This window comes from Eupeodes corollae, chromosome 1, assembly GCF_945859685.1.
Source record: "Eupeodes corollae chromosome 1, idEupCoro1.1, whole genome shotgun sequence".
Classification (NCBI taxonomy): domain Eukaryota; kingdom Metazoa; phylum Arthropoda; class Insecta; order Diptera; family Syrphidae; genus Eupeodes; species Eupeodes corollae.
Window position 1 is genome coordinate 113,391,806 of NC_079147.1, and position 17,846 is coordinate 113,409,651.

The following is a 17,846-nucleotide window of genomic DNA, read 5'->3' on the forward strand; positions in this document are numbered from 1 at the left end:
TAATGGAAAGTTGAGCCAAGTATTTTTTTAGTAAAAAAAAACTCATTAGCTTCATTTTAATGCCAAATAAAAATAATGCAACTTTCCTATAATCGCTTTAAAGTCTCGAAATACAATTTTTAACTATAAAAACTAATGATAGCTACAATTCGAAAGTCCGAACCCAGGCTAAAAATTCAAATAATCCCATTTCAAGATGCTGAAAATATTTTTCAGAGAGCATTTTTCACAATTTTTTTCTCCTCTCGTATAATAAACAGCACTTCCCCAACAAAACGAATGATGCCCATCGCCTCTTCATCATTACTTTCTTTCCCCTCCAGGTAAAACTGAAATTCCAAACCAACACAACCAACTATCGCGCCTTTCAGCACAAAATGAACAGATACCGCGGCCATTTTAATTGCGTGCTGTCATTTCTAAACGTGACGCGTATTTCGACATATTTACCATATTAATCATTGCATTTAATAGTTAAAAACCTATACAAAACCGCTATAAGACTTCAGTTATTTGATTTTCAATTAAATATATCCACAAGCTTTTCCGCAAATGCGTTTAAATTCGATCTTAAAGTCGCGAAGAAAACATAAGTGAACGACAAATTTTTTCGCAAAAATATCTTCCAACAAACCCATCTAGTGAATTCAGCGCTATGTTCATCGAGCTCTAAACAAAATAACAAAACAACAACAAAAGTGCCGCAGTGCAAAAGGGATACAACATACAAAAACATAAACGCAACGGAGTGTGTAGGTTGGTTTCTGTATTTTGTTTCTGTTTCTATACTTTTTGCAAACAAAAACAGTTTAATAATTTATTTTTCTAATTATGCATAAGATTTATGTAAAGTTATAAAACATAAAGAATACGTGAGAACTTAAAAGGAATGAATCTAAGTATGATGTTGAAATAAGCCGAACAGGTTTATTTCGATGTTTTCTTTCTGTTTATGTGGCAGCATAAGGAATGAATATGATATCCAAAAACGGACCCGACAGGTGCGAAAGCGAATTGCGATGATGGACCGTGGTTTAGGTATACAAGGGATTTAAGATGTGGGAATTAGTATACCTTTTATTAGGTCTTAGCCCTGAATGACCTTTCTCAATGACAGTGAACTTTGTTGTATGTACCCCTCGGTTTCGATTTCGGTTTTGTTCTGGTGCTAGTGACAAGCACCTTGGCGTTGGCTCATTTATAAGACGGTGTTTTCTTGTTTACGTTGGTTTTTTTTTGTTTGTTGTTACGTCTTTACCCTGGAATCCGTGATCGAGTTAATTTAAGCTTGAATCAAACATTTTTATCGGATTTTGCAATGTTATAAACGAAAAAGGCTACAAACAAGCGGCAAATGAAAAGGCAGCAAAATCATTCACCCATTAATTTGTTGATTTGTGTTCGACTCGAAACTTGAATGAATTACAGTCGGATACCTCTAGAAGAGAATATCACTTTATTCAGTCAAGGGCTGTGTTTAAATGTCGATGAACGAAATTATTTGAGATTATTGGTGTAATTTGTAATCAGCAGAATTAAGTAATTTGTTATTTATTTTCTATTAAAAATACCCAATTGAATACAGTCTTTTTATGAATAGTAAACGACTACCTAGTAGTGACTCACAGCAATTCCTATATGCGAGTGATTTCAGGGATGGAAGCTACGAGTACTACTCTGCCAAATTTTAACTTATAAAGAGTCCCATTAAATCAGATCCTTGGTTATTCAACCAAAATAATTAATTTGTAAACAAAATCAGAACTTAGAATTATAAAAAATCATGCTCTGATAATTTATGTATGTATACAGCCATGGACAGAGAAATAGCCTATCTAATTGAAGTGGCTGCGAATTCATAATCCACACAATTAGGCTAAAAGAAAAGGCCCATTGTGATACCACATGAATCTAGAGAATTACTCTTCACTAGTCGAACTATTGTGAGCTTTTTATAAAGTGAAGGAGATATTTGATATCCTTTTTAGCTAGTTCACTGGGTTTTTCAAAAGAGTATTCTTCCAGATGAAGTTTGCGTCTTAGTGAAAGAACAGGGCAGGTGCAGAGGAGGTGAGAGATTGTTTCCTCTTCTTGCTCGTCCATACAGCTCCTGCAGAAGTCATTTGAGGCGTGAGTCGTATTGCGTGTCTGCCTATAAGACAGTGTCCCGTAAGGATACCAATTAGGGAGCTTATATGAAGTCTGCTTTGAGATAACAATTTCTTAGAGCGCCTTAGATCCAGTGAAGGCCATATAAGTTTTGTGGCTGCGCATGTTGGTAAATTTTGCCACCTAGAGTTTGCTATCGCAAAAGCTGTTTCTTTTAGCAGAAGTTTACATGTAGCTATCGGTATACCTATCTGCTCCCTTTCAGATGAAATAGGTATGACGGTTCCATTTTTAGCGAGTTCTGTCTCTGTGGCCCGCACCCAACATAGGTGAATGTTAAATTGCTGCGCCATCTCCATAAGAGACGATCGACCAGCGAGGGCCGTTAGAGATTTGGTTGAGACACCGTCAAGGGATTTGATCGCTAAAATTTCCGCTTGGAAGACGCTACAATAATTAGGGAGGCGAAATGAGATGCTTAGATAAAGCTTTTCTGAGTACACACCACTACCAACTCCCTCATTTGACTTGGATCAATCTGTATAAAAATGGATGCATTTGTCATCCAGTAGTTTTTTGTCTTCCCATTCATCTCTGGATGCAATGGATACCGGGAAGTTTTTTCCAAAGAGGGGTTTAGGAATAGTGTAGTCTATGACCATACAGAAAAACGTCACTTATTTAAATTTATAAATATAAAACTAGATAATAAACAAAGAGTGTGCCATTTCTCTTTCCATAGCTGCATGTATACAGATTGGCGTTTTTTAAATGTCAGTGCAGTGCAGGTTGAAGAAACTGTCAGAGCAGGTTCAATCAAAAACGTCATACGGCAGTTATTAAAAAGGGGAATAATTTAAAGATAGATTCTAAGAAAAATTATTAAATTATTGGATTAATTAAATTGGAGAACACTGAATCACCACAGATTGCCCTTCACTCTAAGTAAGCTCTTATCTATGCATTATTAATGCGCGGACAAAATTCAACTTTCGTTAACAAATAATAATCGAATAATTAGACCTTTGTTACCAACACGCACTAGCTCAAAACGTAGAGCAGAATATTCAGAACTAGAGTACACTAGTTTAGCTTAATGGACGCTAATCAATGTAAGCGAGTGTAGAAATTTTCACATTGAATGTTCTGTGCTAAAAATTTAAGAATGCTTAGTAGTACTAACATTCATTCAACTTTCATAAACACTTTTCTCTGTTAAAAACAAGTGTTGAAATTTATTTTCTTAATAACTGAAGCTTTTATTTCAGATATAGTACTTTGACCCACTGTTGCAACCCAACTAGTTTTATCTTGAAGGTTTATACTTTCAGCTTCTTTAAGCATAGATGAAATACATATGTGTTTTTTTATTATTCCTAACGGTAAATCTAGCAATTGCGAACCATGAATCAATTTGACCAGGGCCTAGTCACTGACAAAGCATCGGTCTCAATCGATCACCGACATCAGTAGACGCTTTTCTTTTTAAGCTCAGACCAGAGAACTGACCTCAAAAAACTATTTGTGTTTCTTTTATTGGTCGATTTGTGTTCTTTCAATCAGAGCTAGCTCGGAGCGCAATCTATGAGCACTGAATAAAATGACCGTGCAAATGGAGTAAAAATTGAGCTTGATATGACAGGTTATTACTCCAGTGTGTTTCATAAATAAGTCGGATAGCTCTGATTAAACTCTGCTCAAAGCGTACTCGGTGTGCTCAGGCTCTGCTCAGTGCTCGGGTCTGAGCTTAAAAAGAAAAAAGCCCATTGAAAACGGTTATTAGAAAGCTAAAGGGTCATCTCGAAACCTACCGCGTTATTCTTGCTCCTCTGTCATTCTGTCTTGCAGTAATTTCTTGTGTTTCTATCACCTTCTATAGTCTAAGTCGCTCAAGCTGCAGTATTTTCTTTGTAAACTTATATGCTAAGTAGTATGGAATGTAATGTCATATATAAATCAATTTATAGTAAAGTTGAATCTCACACATTTTAAATAAAACAAAAAATAGCTGCCATTAGCAATGCAAAGCTGTTAATTATAATCACATTACGTGAAGGAAAATCATTAGTTTTAATCATCAGCAATCAACTCTTGTATTAAAAGTGGAAAAATAAATTTTCTTTCCCAAACTCTTATGTTTGGTTTTCTGTGCTTTTTAAGTGAAAACAGATTTCTGAAGTTTTCCTTAAAATGTAATATAATTTAGAAGATAGATATTTTTCTATACTATAGCGCAAAATTTTAAATGATTAAGTAAATTGTTAAATCCATCTTAGCAGTTTACTAGGCTTAAAGCGTTATTTAACTAATTTAAAACGATTTTAACATCTTACTATCTCTTAACAATTTGCTAAAGTCGATTCGGAATCACTAGTTAACTTTTTGCAATTTTCATATGGCACCTGTGCAATAGTTTTTATAGGAGCAGTGGATGGAATGATCCACTCAACAGTTGTTAGGTCCGCAGTACCCGTAGCGTGATGGTTAGTGCGTTGGAGTGGCATGCAAGGGGTCTTGGATTTAATCCCTGCCTGTGCCACCTAACTTTTTTCACGGGTACTGTCTCTTGCGAGGAATTGACAAATCCTCCAAGAGTAATTCTTTTCATGAAAAATGCTTTCTCAAATTAGCCGTTCGGATTCGGCATATAAACTGTAGGTCCCTTCCATTTCTGACAACATTTATCCCACACAGGAATGGTTGGAGAGTTGTTAGTCACTACGTTCTGGTTCTTCATGGGCTGTTACGCCACCTAATTTATTTATTTTATTTTAGGTCCGTTTAATAGTACAGTCAAAATCGGTTATAACGAACTCTATGGGACTGGAGAATCCGTTCGTTATATCCGGTGTTTCGTTATAACCGATTTTCCAAATCTTTATCAAAATCGTTGAATCCAAGCTGTAGAGCAGGTGAATTTATTTTTGCCCAACCCTTTTGCAGAATTGCCTTGGTTTTAGAATTGGTCCGCTTATTGGAGTATTCAAGCTCCTTTGGGCTTTGAACCATCTTAGCAAAGCTTCATCTATGTCGAGATGTTGACTGCATCGAACTTTTTTTATTTTTAAGTTGAATTCTTCAAAATTCTTCTTAATTTTCTCTCGGTTTCTTGAAAATGGAAGAGATTGTTGACGCGAAACAGAAAACTCTGCTGCCAAACTTTTAACTAGTAAACCCTTAACAATAAGTTGTTTAAAATTTCGATCAAATTTTGCATAAATTTTGCTTTAGAACTTTTGATTTTATAGTTAAATTGAGAACTTATCCTGTTTTACGCTTTAAAATAAGAGAAAGGCAAATAATAAATTACTTTATAAATGCAAACTATAGCGAAGTCCCATAGTATATTGCAGATAAGAAAACAAACATATTTATCTATGTGTTTAAACATTTGTTTGTGGCATGCATCTATTCCACTATCCTTCTTTGTGTTCATAATTGCAAATGCTGATGAATGTTAATCGGCCATGAAAATTTCATAGCTTGTCATAATTATGGCAACGGAAACAGCACAATTGAACACTTTTTAAAAATTTAATTCAGATTAAAATATATGCATATAAAACAATAAGAAGAAATTTTGAAAAATAAATTAAATTATGATCAAAATATTTTAATATGTATTGAATCTTTTTGAAATGTAAAATGAAATAAAGTTAAGTATTTTCAATTCTATCTATCTATTAATTCTTAAGCCGTAATGATTTCATGTAGTCTTATAATAGAACACATATTTTGTTTAACTTCAATTAAATGATATCTTTTGCAAACAAGAACATTCGGCTTAAAGAGAGTGTACTGTGTTTTTGTTTTATTCATTTTACAAACGTCACTCTGAAATGAGATATACAGACAAAAATGAATTCTTCGAATGACAGTTTCGTGTAAATATTATAAATTATAACTTTGTTCCTGGTTATTGTACATAAAATATTAATGTAGGTATATCTACAAAATATCCATTGTTTTGTTGAAGAAAAACTATTGCAGAATATAGATAAAGTTTAATTAACATTGTTTATGTGTCGTCATTATCGTCATAAGCCAACGCTCAACAACGTCTCGACTCTCGACGACAACAATTAGTACAAGTTGAAAGATATTACTGCAAAATAGGTAATAAAGAGATTGATGAACTAATCAAATTGACCGCAAAACAACAGCAAACAGTATTCATTAGAGATAGCCAAGAAGATTCAGGCCTCTACGGGTTTAAAGACTTAAATACGTACATATAATATGCATGTATGTACATTTTTATTTTTTTGTTTTATTTTATTTTAATTGACTTTAAGATCGAATTGCTACTTCAAGAAGAAACAGATTTAGGAGGTGGAGGAAACAGCGATAACTGCCCTTCGCATCTTTCTATACTAAAAAGTATTTTTCTAACTTAGTCATGGCTTGACACAAAAAGAAACATAAATATGGAAATTGAAGGAAGACGTACAACGTAGACTCAAGTTTTCTTTGCAGATCTGCGTCGGCTTTTTGTCCAACGTTGTTATTGTTATAAATTTCTAAATTGTTCAATACGAATGCATGAAGGTAAATATATACAATATTCAATCTTTTTGTATTTAATGTTATTCATTTGGAATCAGCATTTTATAAACAAGAACACTGTTAGTTAAAAGTAATGGACATACTGATTGTTGTCTCATGTGCAACTGCCAAAATCATTCGAGAGTGCGTTAAGACTATAATCACCACTTTAAATTAATTAATAAAAAAGCTAATATTGAAACTCTTATAGACGACATGTTGTAAGCTTTTTAATTAACACATTTGTTAAAAGTCTAGAAAGAATTTGTATGAAGTTGGACTTTAAATTGTTTTTCGAAAAACAAAGTTTTGTGAATTTTACGTCTTCAGTCTTGCCATACATATTTTCTTTTGATGAGGAATAATGATCACGTTAAATTTCCATGTCGTGAAATAACGTCATATTCAGTTTCATTTTATATAATGATAGTTAATTGTTCTTTCTGCGAAAAGTTTAAGCTACATTGCTGTTTAAGACGTCTTCGAGAACTTTAATTCAAATAGTTTTATTTGGCATTTAAGATATGTACGTACATATGTAGGTAGTTGTCCGAGTGCCTTTTCAACTCGTTTAAATCCTAAGAACAGAACAAAAATTCAAATCGAAAGCATTTTGAAATCAATTTATATTAAATAAAAAATTAAAGCGGTGCGTACGGGTTTACTTCACAAAGTTGTTGTTGTTGCTTGCTGGTAGCAAGCAATACTGTGGATTCCTTGCTCTAAAACCCTGTGTGCTCATATGAAATGTCCAATATATGCCCAAAAAATGCCGTTTCTATTAAGTGGGTTGCAATGCTTTATTCATTTTATCCAACAGACGAAGGCCCACAGTTACAAGGGATTGCATACACGTCTGGTGTTTGAAATAGTTCTTTGGTTACTGGTATTAGTTTTTTAATGGATTTTACCCAATATCTTTCCAACACTACCAACTTTGTCTGTAACACCCCACATGTTTTGCAAAAAGCGTATTTGTCTAGGCCGTTCTCTTCCCTTTCCCGTAATAAAACAGTTTTCCACGTTCTTTGCTTTAGGAAACCACAATGGTGGGCCTCAGAGCTTGACTCGCTCAGGAAATAATGCAGGAAACTCTTGAACCGAGCCAAAGCCGCAAGACTAGCCTCTCACTGGGACTCTTACGAAGAATCTCTAAGAATTTACAAGAAGGCACAACTAGTCTAGCGATGCCAAGCTGCTTAAAAAATGCAGACGGCTCCTGGACAAATTCAAGTAACTTACTATTGGACACTCACTTTCCTGGTAGTTCTCTTACCGAAACTTGCAACAATTATATACGTTCAAGTTCCAATACAACATACCCACAAGGTCTGATCACAAGGGAGAAGCTACAATGGGCTCTCAACAGCTTCAAACCATTTGAATCTGCAGGACAAGATGGAATAATACCAGCCGAGCTACAAAAGACTTCTGACATAATTGCACCAATCCTTGAGGCAATTTTTACCAGAGGTCTTTACCTGGTCCATGTTCCCTCGGAATGGAGAGAAATTAAAGTTGTTTTTGTACCCAAAACAGGTTAATGTTCTCAAATCAATCCTAAAGATCTATGACCTATAAGTCTATCATCATTTCTCCTTAAGACCTTGAAAAGATTGATTGATATCCATTTAAGGGCAAGTATTGATACAAGACTTCTATCTTCGTCTCAACATGCATACTGTAAAGGTTAATCGGTGGAAACAGCGTTACACACTTTAGTACGTACCGTCTAATATTCTCTCCATCATAAAGAGTTCACTATGGTTGCTTTCCTTGACATCGAAGGTGCCTTTAACAACGTGGACACATCTGCAATAACATCTCTAAATGTAGGGAGTTCGCTTTGGGAGTTAATTCATTTAATGCTGACTGGTTCTTCTCTTCGTTAGTAGAGGGACACCGTAAGGGTGGTGTTCTATCCCTTCTCCTCTGTCTGGATGCGAAGGGTTTCAGAGTGATAGCCTATGCAGACGGCGCAACGTTGCTATATCAGTTTCAGGAAAGCATCTTAACACCCTAAAAGAACTCTTATCAAATGCCTTAGACAGACTAATGCTTTGGGCTGATCGGTGTGGACTGGGTGTTAATCCACACACAACCAATCTGGTCTTATTTTCGAGGAGATACAAAATTCCATTTATCAAATCCTAAATAAGGCTAAATACCTCGGTCTTGTCTTAGATAAAAAAACTAAACTAAACGCAACGTACGTACGAAAAGAGTCAAAAAGCTACTGTAGCTCTCTTGGAGGATGAGTCCATTTTTACACAGATGGGTCTAAAACAAAAGGAGGGGTTGATGGAGGTGCGTACTCTAAACGACTGAAATTAAGTATCTCATTCCGCCTTCCCAATCATTGTAGCGTGAACTTTTGCCGATAAAGGAAGTCCTGTCCTGGCTCAAAGAAAACGTGATATCAACATCTGATATCCGTATTTTCTCTGATAGCCAGGCCGCTATCAAATCTCTGGACTCTGTCTCTACAAACTCTATAGTAGTCCATAACTGTCGATCACCTCTAATGGAGATGGCGCAACAGTTTAATATTCACCTTTGCTGGGTGCCGAGCCATAGAGACATTCCAGGTAACTGTAAGGCAGATGAACTCGCCAGGAACGGTATAGTATGGCCCATCCTACCACGGTTGGCAAGTACTGGCATACCAATCGCTACTTGTAAACTGCTGATAATGAAAGACGCTGTGAGGAGGGCAGGCACCAGGTGGAACAACATCACCACGTGTCAAGTCATAAAAAGCATCTGGCTAATACTGGATTTAAAACGTTTAAGGTGCTTGCTCTCTCTTTGCAGATCGCATATAAGCTCGATAATAGATATCATAACCGGACACTGTCTAATAGGAAAGCACGTCACGAGACTAGGCGTATTTTCAAATGACTTTTGCAGAAGCTGTATGGACGAGCACTTCTCTGGCTCGGAAACGATCTAAATGATCTAAACGATCTAAATCATACCAGCATAATTAGTTTCGTAAGAGACTCAAACTGGTTTCATTGAGCTTAGGAGGAAGCCATAAGATTCATGTGGTATCACAATGATTAAACTGGCCTAAGTGTGTTCGTTTCCATCTTGGACAGCCACTATAACCTAACCTAACCTAAGCATACCCACTTGCTCTCTGAACATTGTCAACGAGATGCATTTCAGCCTTTAGGTGGTAACTGTCGCATATTCCTTGAACTCGATGAAATAGTGTTGAGACACCTGATCTTAAATTTGTTGGGTTGTAGTGTGAAGTATCATGTTTCGGAATTTTTGAGTTAAGATGTGATGGAGTTTATACTTTGTCTGAAATGAAATCGACTCTGCAGATACTCTCGACGATTTAATTATTGTCGGTGACTTTAACCTTCCACAACAATGGAGTTTTTTGGATGATGAAATGTTTTTAGTACCTAGCAATTCGTAATCTGAAAAAGGAATATTGCTAATTGACAAATCTCTGACTTAAAGCTATTTAAAGTCAGTAGCATTACAAACAACATAGGTAGACAACTCGCCTCAATTTTCTCTTCAGATGCCTTAAAGACTCTAGTTTTAAAAAGTACTCATCTACTACTTACCCTTGACCAATTCCACCCCTCTGTTCCCTCTGTAAAATTATTTTATTTCAATTTTCGTCAGGTTGACTTAGCTTAACTTAATACCCTTATTAACAATATTGATTTTAATTCGTTTTTCGACAACAACACCTCAATAGATATCGTCCTGAAATGTATCTCTAATTACCAATGTCTCATTATGTCTCACTTAAAAAAAAAATGTCTTCCTTGGTTCCTTCCCACTCTGATATAATAAAAATCATTTTGGAAAACATTTAAAAACTTTTTTTGACTTCTCAAATTATCATTAAGCTCAATGCTAATGTTCATCTCTTTGTGCATTTCTATATCTAGAAAACATTGTCAAGAGAGCCTGATTACGGATCCCAGACGCTTTGACGTAAGCATAAATCATATTGGTTCCCTTCAACCCGATATGACATCTACCGAACCTGAAGCTATTACAAATCTTTTTGCCTTATTCTTAAGGCAACCTACAGTAATAATTTTGAAAAACCTCACTAAAGTTTTTTTATAACTTAAAAGGTATCTTATGCATCTCGATATCTTTCTCGTCCAGTGCGATTTTATTAAAAAAGTGTGCTAGTTCCCTACGTAAACCACTCTCAGTATTGTCTCCTCTTTCCTTTATTTTTGCTGTTCATAAAAAAAGGAGCATAAAATGATGTTTTGAACTACATGTCCATAGCCAAGCTTTCTTCAATTACCAAGCTTTTCGAAAGCATTTGTCTACGACTGTCTATTTTCATTGCAGTACTATTCTTTACGTAAACCTATCACAATTAATCAATTGTGCCACGAGCTGTGTGACTTGTTGCACTGCCGCCGCCGTATTGTTGAAACTTTTACTCCTTTAAACCATGGTTGTTCAATTGATGGACAAAAAGTCAGTAACCAGTCAGTTTTTGTGGATGCAACGGTGTCACAATATATACTTAAGAGTTATCAGCATTTCATAACACTATACGTCCAAATACGACAGTTTTTGAGTGAGGCGAAGACTTCGAAAACAGCGTTAAAATTTAAGGTTTTTGTTGAAAGTTTGTAATAATAACATAGATTTAATAATTTGTTTCTTATTTTCAAATCAACTCAAAACAAAATGTTATGCTACTGCAGACAATGCAAGGAAATACTGACATTACGTCAAGTTTAACCAGGGGTGGAGTTCAAAAGTATTGTACTATACGTAAAAGCTATACTGTTTTTACTTTATTTTATTTGTAGGAGAAGGCTCTTGTTAATACGTTTGATACCCCTCAAGGACAGAGCTTAACTCTGATTGTACAACGAAAACCTTAAATCACATGCTCTAGAGCTACATTTATATGTAGCTCGCAGCTGTATATACAGATCCTATAAATCGCGTGGCGATCCTCAAAATCCTTTGATATATTTTTGTTTCAAGCTTTTTAAATTAAGACCTTAAACAAATGCATTTATTCATTATAATAATAGTAACTTTAAAGTTAATTTGTATTTCTTTTGCAGAGTGGTTGGGAGAAAAACTGAATTTGTAATTTGGATATGTCATGTCAGCAAGCACCCAGACTTACTGAAGATCCGTATGTTTTTACGGAAGCAGTTTCATCAGCACCTGTTTTATTCAATCCTCAAGTAATTATTTTTTTTTATTTGGAGTGATGAAGTTATATCTATTTAACATTTTGTCTATTACAATTGCAGAAATCAAGGAATCCACATAACCCAAAACCAGTTTGTCAATCACTTCCACAATTATCCCGAGAATCCACAAATGCCAACGTAGCACAACAATTTTTCAGCAGCCGCTTCAACGGCACCACAACAGCAATTGAAACACCGTCAGCGTCCATCACCCAGCAGCAGCAAATTATCAATGGCATGCACAAGAATGTCATCTCGATAACAACAATTAGCAATGGCAATAGCCATCTGGGTGTTCCACTTAATAACAAATCGCAACAGCATCAACATCAGCAACAGCAACAACCACAGCACCTTCATTCTCATCCTAAAATTGTGACAACAGCAGCTGTAACAGTAACACCAGCTGCAACTGTTTCATCTTGTTGTTCGTTGCCAACGCAAGTAATCTCATGGAACCAAACGCCGACATCATCATCGACGTCCCCACCCGCCCAACAACAACAACACCAGCAACTCCAGCAACAACATCATCAACAGCAGCAGTCTTTCTTCACACTGACCACCAACTGCGGTGGTGGTAATGTGCAAAGCCTGCCATCCCCATCAACACTACTGCCACCGTCAAACTTCCATCAAAATACTTTGGCACAGCAGCTTCAGAAGGTCGGATCCACATTGACGAATGCAAATGCAAATTCAACAGCCCCAGCGCATTGGCAAAGGCAACAACAATACTCAAAAGTGTCAGTTTATCCTCAAAATGCGCCACCATCCGTTCCGCAGAAGCGTGCAGTAGAGAATATTGTGACGTGTCATGCAACTTCATCGCCGCCGTCATCCACATCCTCAGCCGCACCGCCCTCAATTCCACCAGATCAACCATCAGTGCAACCAAATCATTCCGATATAAATGAAATTCCAGTTAGTGTAATCTATCGAACAACTCCCATCAAAAGTGAACCAGGAACAAGTCCGAGAGTTGTTCAAGAGGCGCCAAGTACACCGACTGTAACGTCGCCAATTCGCAAGCCAACAAAGGATTTGTGTGATAAGAATGTTGTCTTCGCCACGCCTGCCAAAAGAGACGCCCGAGTCTTATCGTCTTCCGCTAAAAAATCGCTTAAAGGCTCAAATACAGGAGCACCTGGCAAAGCGAAACGTACACAGAATCAAACAACCCACCATGAAGCTTTACCAAGAATACCATCGATCAATCATCATTCGTCATCAACAACTTCACCATCAGCATCATCATTATCCCTGTCATCGGCTTCATACCGGCGAAGACCGAAAACTCGTCGAAACAGTGGAGAGTGGCATGCTCCCGATACATACATATTTGATAGTGTTTCGCCGCTGACTTCGCATATCGAACGTCGTCAGCGTTCGGCAGAGAAATGTGATATCACAATCACGTCGGCCAAAGCTTCTTGTGTCCAAAAACACTGGATGGGCGTTTACGACTTGAAGGATCCCTATGGCGACGACATATCAGCGAGGGCATTAAATATAGGCAGAGAAGAGCGTATCGAGAGGCATAAGGCTTTGTTACGTCGTCAAGCTGTGCAGTTAATTTCATCGCATGCATTTTTGAAACCAACAGCAGCCAGAAGCCGTTTAGTGTTTGTGTCGAAGTTCTTGCAAAAATTAAAAAAACAAGAAGATGTGTAAGTTTTGTTTTTCTTATAATTTATTAATACATAAATATTTTCATATATTAACATTTTCTTCTTTTCTTTTAGTGAGCTGGAAAAGAAATGTTGTGTCGGATCTTGTTCAAATAGAGCACTTGCACTAACCGCCCAATGTTACATTCACATAACGGGTAATGTAGACCAACATTTGTTCCTACCTTGTACGGCAAAATTCGCCGACAATACCCAATGTCGCATTCCAGTGTTTGATATATCACATGAGCTTCCGTTGTGCCGTGAGCATGGTTGGAAACGTGACAATTATAATCGGATAGCTCAAGAGCAAAGGCCAAAAATAAAAGTCATTCAAAAGCGGACAAAATCAAATGGTATGTGTGGCCGGCCGCCAAAGCGTAGTAAGAAAAAACGGAAAGGAAGTACATCTTCACTGGAATCAATTGGTAGCAGTAGTACGACATTTATTTCCACTCCAACTCGTTCAACATCAATAACATTGGCACCACCGAATCAGGCATCGAATCGTATTGGTGCCAAGATAGTTTTTGATGGAAATTCTCCAGCTGCTACTATTGGCGGAGGGTATACTATCAAATTGAATGAGACTACCCAGTCTGCAACGTCTCAGTCGAGTATGCTGTCAGGAATGAGTTCCCTTTCGCCAGGAATAGAAATGATGAATATTATGAAAACTCAGCATCAGCATCAGCAGGACCTATTGACTCAAGATATGCTTAGCATTTGTGAGAACAGTTCGGTATATGCCAGTTCGGAAGACACAGGCGTAGGAGGGTTGAGTGAGAGCGAATTAATGGTGGGAACACAGGATGCTGGTAAGTTTTTCTTAGGTAGCAGTGTTTCATTGAAATTACAATTTCTGTTATCCTATCATTTGCAGAAGAAATACCTTTGGGCGATACTCGCTTATTGGAAGAGCATGACTTAACCAATGTTTTAAACAATTTACCAGTGGATGCTTTTAATGAACTCTTTACTGTTGGTAAGTCGAATCTAAATCTAGAGAAAAGATGTGGTTTTGATTACAAGACCTTGTGGATATATTTTTGTGTATACGGAACTTCTCTGTTGCTTCGAATATAAATATTAAAATAAATATTAAAACATTTTATTTAACTGCCTATTGATTAAGAGCAATAATCGAAATAAACACTCGATCGCTCTAAATGTATTTAACTCGTCAAGTTAGTTGGGATCTTCCTCCATTTATGTTGGTCTTGGCTTTCCTCAATTGTTCTATCTTATCATACGTGGAATCCCATTCTTTTCCGTGTAAAATAAAATCAGATTGATCAATTGCTTTTCCTTTTTGAAAAAAAAGATGCTAAAATGCTTTGAAATAAATTGCAACATAGTCAATCAAAAGGATAGTAGTCCAGAGGCTTAATGTTTTTTGTAGCTCTAGCTAACAATCCATTTATCAGCTGTGTTGAACAATTTTTAATTTCTCTTTGACAAAGAAGTGATCTTATAAAACATATTATTAGTCTCTTATTTTGTTTAGTAGTTTTTAACAAAGATGTATTATTTGTTTTTGTTTTTAAGTGCGCCAAGATGAACGGGAGGAAGTTGAAAGGGCTCTAGAACTAGCTGATAAACAAATCAAATCTCTGCAACAAATGACTGGAAATGATACGGACTTCTTGAGAGATCTCTTAGATGGCAGTGACCAAATCTTAGACGATACGGATATCTGTACAGAAATCGTTTCCGCACATTCACCAGACACAAGTGGCATCGACACAACAACACTTTTCGTCGATGGCGGAAGCAACAGTACGGCAGGCAGTTGTACTGGTCCAACCCCAACAGACATTCGAGGACTGGTACAAACCTAAAAAAAGAAAACCCGATTCTACCCGATAGAAAAGGAACTTAAAAGCATACAAGTTGAGATTCTCATAATAAAACAGCATGTATCAATATGTTTTCCCTGAAAATGCCCATTAAATTGTTCTTCATATAAAAACAAAAACAAAAACAACTAATTTTAACATAATTACATAATATTGTTCAAGTTCAGTGTATTATTTTGTGTATAGTAAACCAAATCAGCAAACATAGCGTAATTTAATTGAAACAAAAAATTATAAATTTAAATAATTAATAAACATTTTTCGTTGTGTAAATCAGCGAAGCAGGTGAATTTTATAATATGCTAAAATAATTAACAATAATGGGAAGGGTCTCTCTCATAAACATACAAAAAATGGTAAAACAATGGTAGAAAACAAAAAAAAAAGAAACAGAAAAGTTTTAAACGTTATTTAATTGTTAATTTTGGCAAAATATTTTTTTGCCTTGCGTTTAAGTGTACAAGGGATAACAACCACGAATCGTATTATATTCTTTTAAGTAATGTACCTATATAATCTTATAATTACATTATTAACAGATTTGATTTCCTGTAGCTTTTATAAAATTATTATACGAAATTAATTAATTTTATTTTATACCTACTTATTTTTCGTTAAGGTTTAGTTTTTAAGATATTTTTTTTCGTTTTTCATTTTTTATTTTATAAACTAAATTATCCGTATTTTTGTAAAACAAAACCTATTTACAAAAAAAAAAGAAAAACAAAACAAAAGAAATAGCAGTTAAATAGTTTATACATTTTTTATGTTGGAAAAAATTCAATTATGTGCATTTGTGATTTATTTTTTTTTAAATATTTAAAACAGAAGTAACAGAATACATAATATTAAGATTACAAAGAAAAACAAATACATAAATTGAGTGATTTTATTTTCTTTCTTCGATTTTCAGTTTCTCTTATGATCTTCTCTTCTCAAGTGCAAATTTCTTTCACAAACTATCAGCCCTATTATCAACAAGTTGGTATTAAGCCTAGTACATACTTGTGAACCATCTCGTGAACCCATACAAATTTCAGTTTTTGGTTCACCCGTGAACTTGCTCGTGAAGCTGAGTGGAGAATAAAGTGGAGAGTTTTCGTTCACGGGCAATTCACGTGCAAAATGTACGGGAACTGTTGGTTGGTTTCCGCATTTTACAACGTGTACTCACAAGTGTGTACCAGTGAGCAATGTCAAAAGTTCACTTTCTCCACTGGCGAACGTTCACTTCACGAGGAAGTATGTACTAGGCTTTATGATTGTCAACTATAGACATTTGTGATCGACTGTGAATTTTATTAGTTTTATCATTATTGTGAATGAATTTTTTGATAGACATGGTATAACGGATATGAACAAAATAGATACACACCCATTTTCTTATCAATCATAAATTCTTGGGATTTTTAAAAAGGATATTGACTTAGATATAATTGTTTTTTCAAGGGAGTTATGCTGAAGCTAATTTCCCTAGGAATTTTTCCCTTCCCGGGAGTAAGTTCCTACTATCAGGAATTCCTCACGAAATCCTTTTTCCTTGGGAAAAAATTTTGCCACCATAAAAATAATGCATTTATTTTCGAACATACATATATCCCTATTATGGTTGACGAATCGAACCTTCTACGTAAGATGTTTTCATTAGTGAACTAACACATTCGACTTACTGGGGGTGGCGAACTTACAATTCGAGTTCGAAATTCAGTGCTACCAAAAAAATAAATAACAGACATAAATAAACAACAACGCATAATATTTCAAATATTGTGTTCATTAATTGATAATTTTCATATTTAATAAAATTACAAAATAAACCAAAATGATAAGCAACAAAGATTTGTTTTTTGGAGAAAACGAAAATAACAGAAACAAAGTAAGAATACTTCGACTGAAGAATATTCGAGAAAACTCTGATTTCTTGGAACTCCCTAGTCATCTCTAAGTAGAAAGAATGTTTTGTGCTTAAAGTCCTTCAATTCTTATTAATTAATTAAGTTTCAGATCATATTTTCGATTGAATAAGGAAGCGTTTGTTTTCGTATTAAACAAGTTGGAAGGCCAATTTAAAAATTAATCTTCGAAAAATGAATGACATTTAAGTCGAATCAACTCAATTCGCCAACGGTAATACAAATTTCTCACACTCACGTTTATTCATTCGACTTGCCAATGGTAATAAGGGTATATTGCTTTTGATTTTGCCTTCTTCGTTTTGAATTCGACCAATTATTGAATTCGAAATGTCATAATGTTTGTTGGCGGATTCACAGGTGAAAAAGTGTTCATTATTATTCACTGTTCGATTTCGTGGATTCTTTCTTAATTGTAATTATATAAAAATGTGAGTTAGTTTTATTTTAATGTTCTTATGACTTGTCCACAATTCACAATAAAATATAAAATTAATTTTAATAAATCACCGCAAATTTCACAAATTCAATCAAAAC

General features: G+C 35.4%; 1 protein-coding gene across 3 annotated transcripts; it reads left to right on the top strand.

Moving 5' to 3' along the window:
- The first annotated feature begins 370 nt into the window (after positions 1 to 370).
- Positions 371 to 16,274, top strand: LOC129939424 (uncharacterized). 3 transcript variants are annotated; one of them, XM_056047428.1, is made up of 6 exons: positions 371 to 756; positions 11,733 to 11,858; positions 11,928 to 13,537; positions 13,613 to 14,355; positions 14,421 to 14,522; positions 15,086 to 16,274. In XM_056047428.1, exons 2-6 carry the CDS (start codon positions 11,769 to 11,771, stop codon positions 15,376 to 15,378), a joined length of 2,838 nt encoding a protein of 945 aa, XP_055903403.1. In that variant the 5' UTR covers positions 371 to 756; positions 11,733 to 11,768; the 3' UTR covers positions 15,379 to 16,274. The 3 variants fall into 3 exon arrangements, with proteins under 3 accessions (XP_055903403.1, XP_055903404.1, XP_055903405.1); XM_056047429.1 differs by having other exon boundaries at positions 371 to 752; XM_056047430.1 differs by lacking the exon at positions 371 to 756 and adding an exon at positions 6,503 to 6,657.
- Positions 16,275 to 17,846: the final 1,572 nt, after the last annotated feature.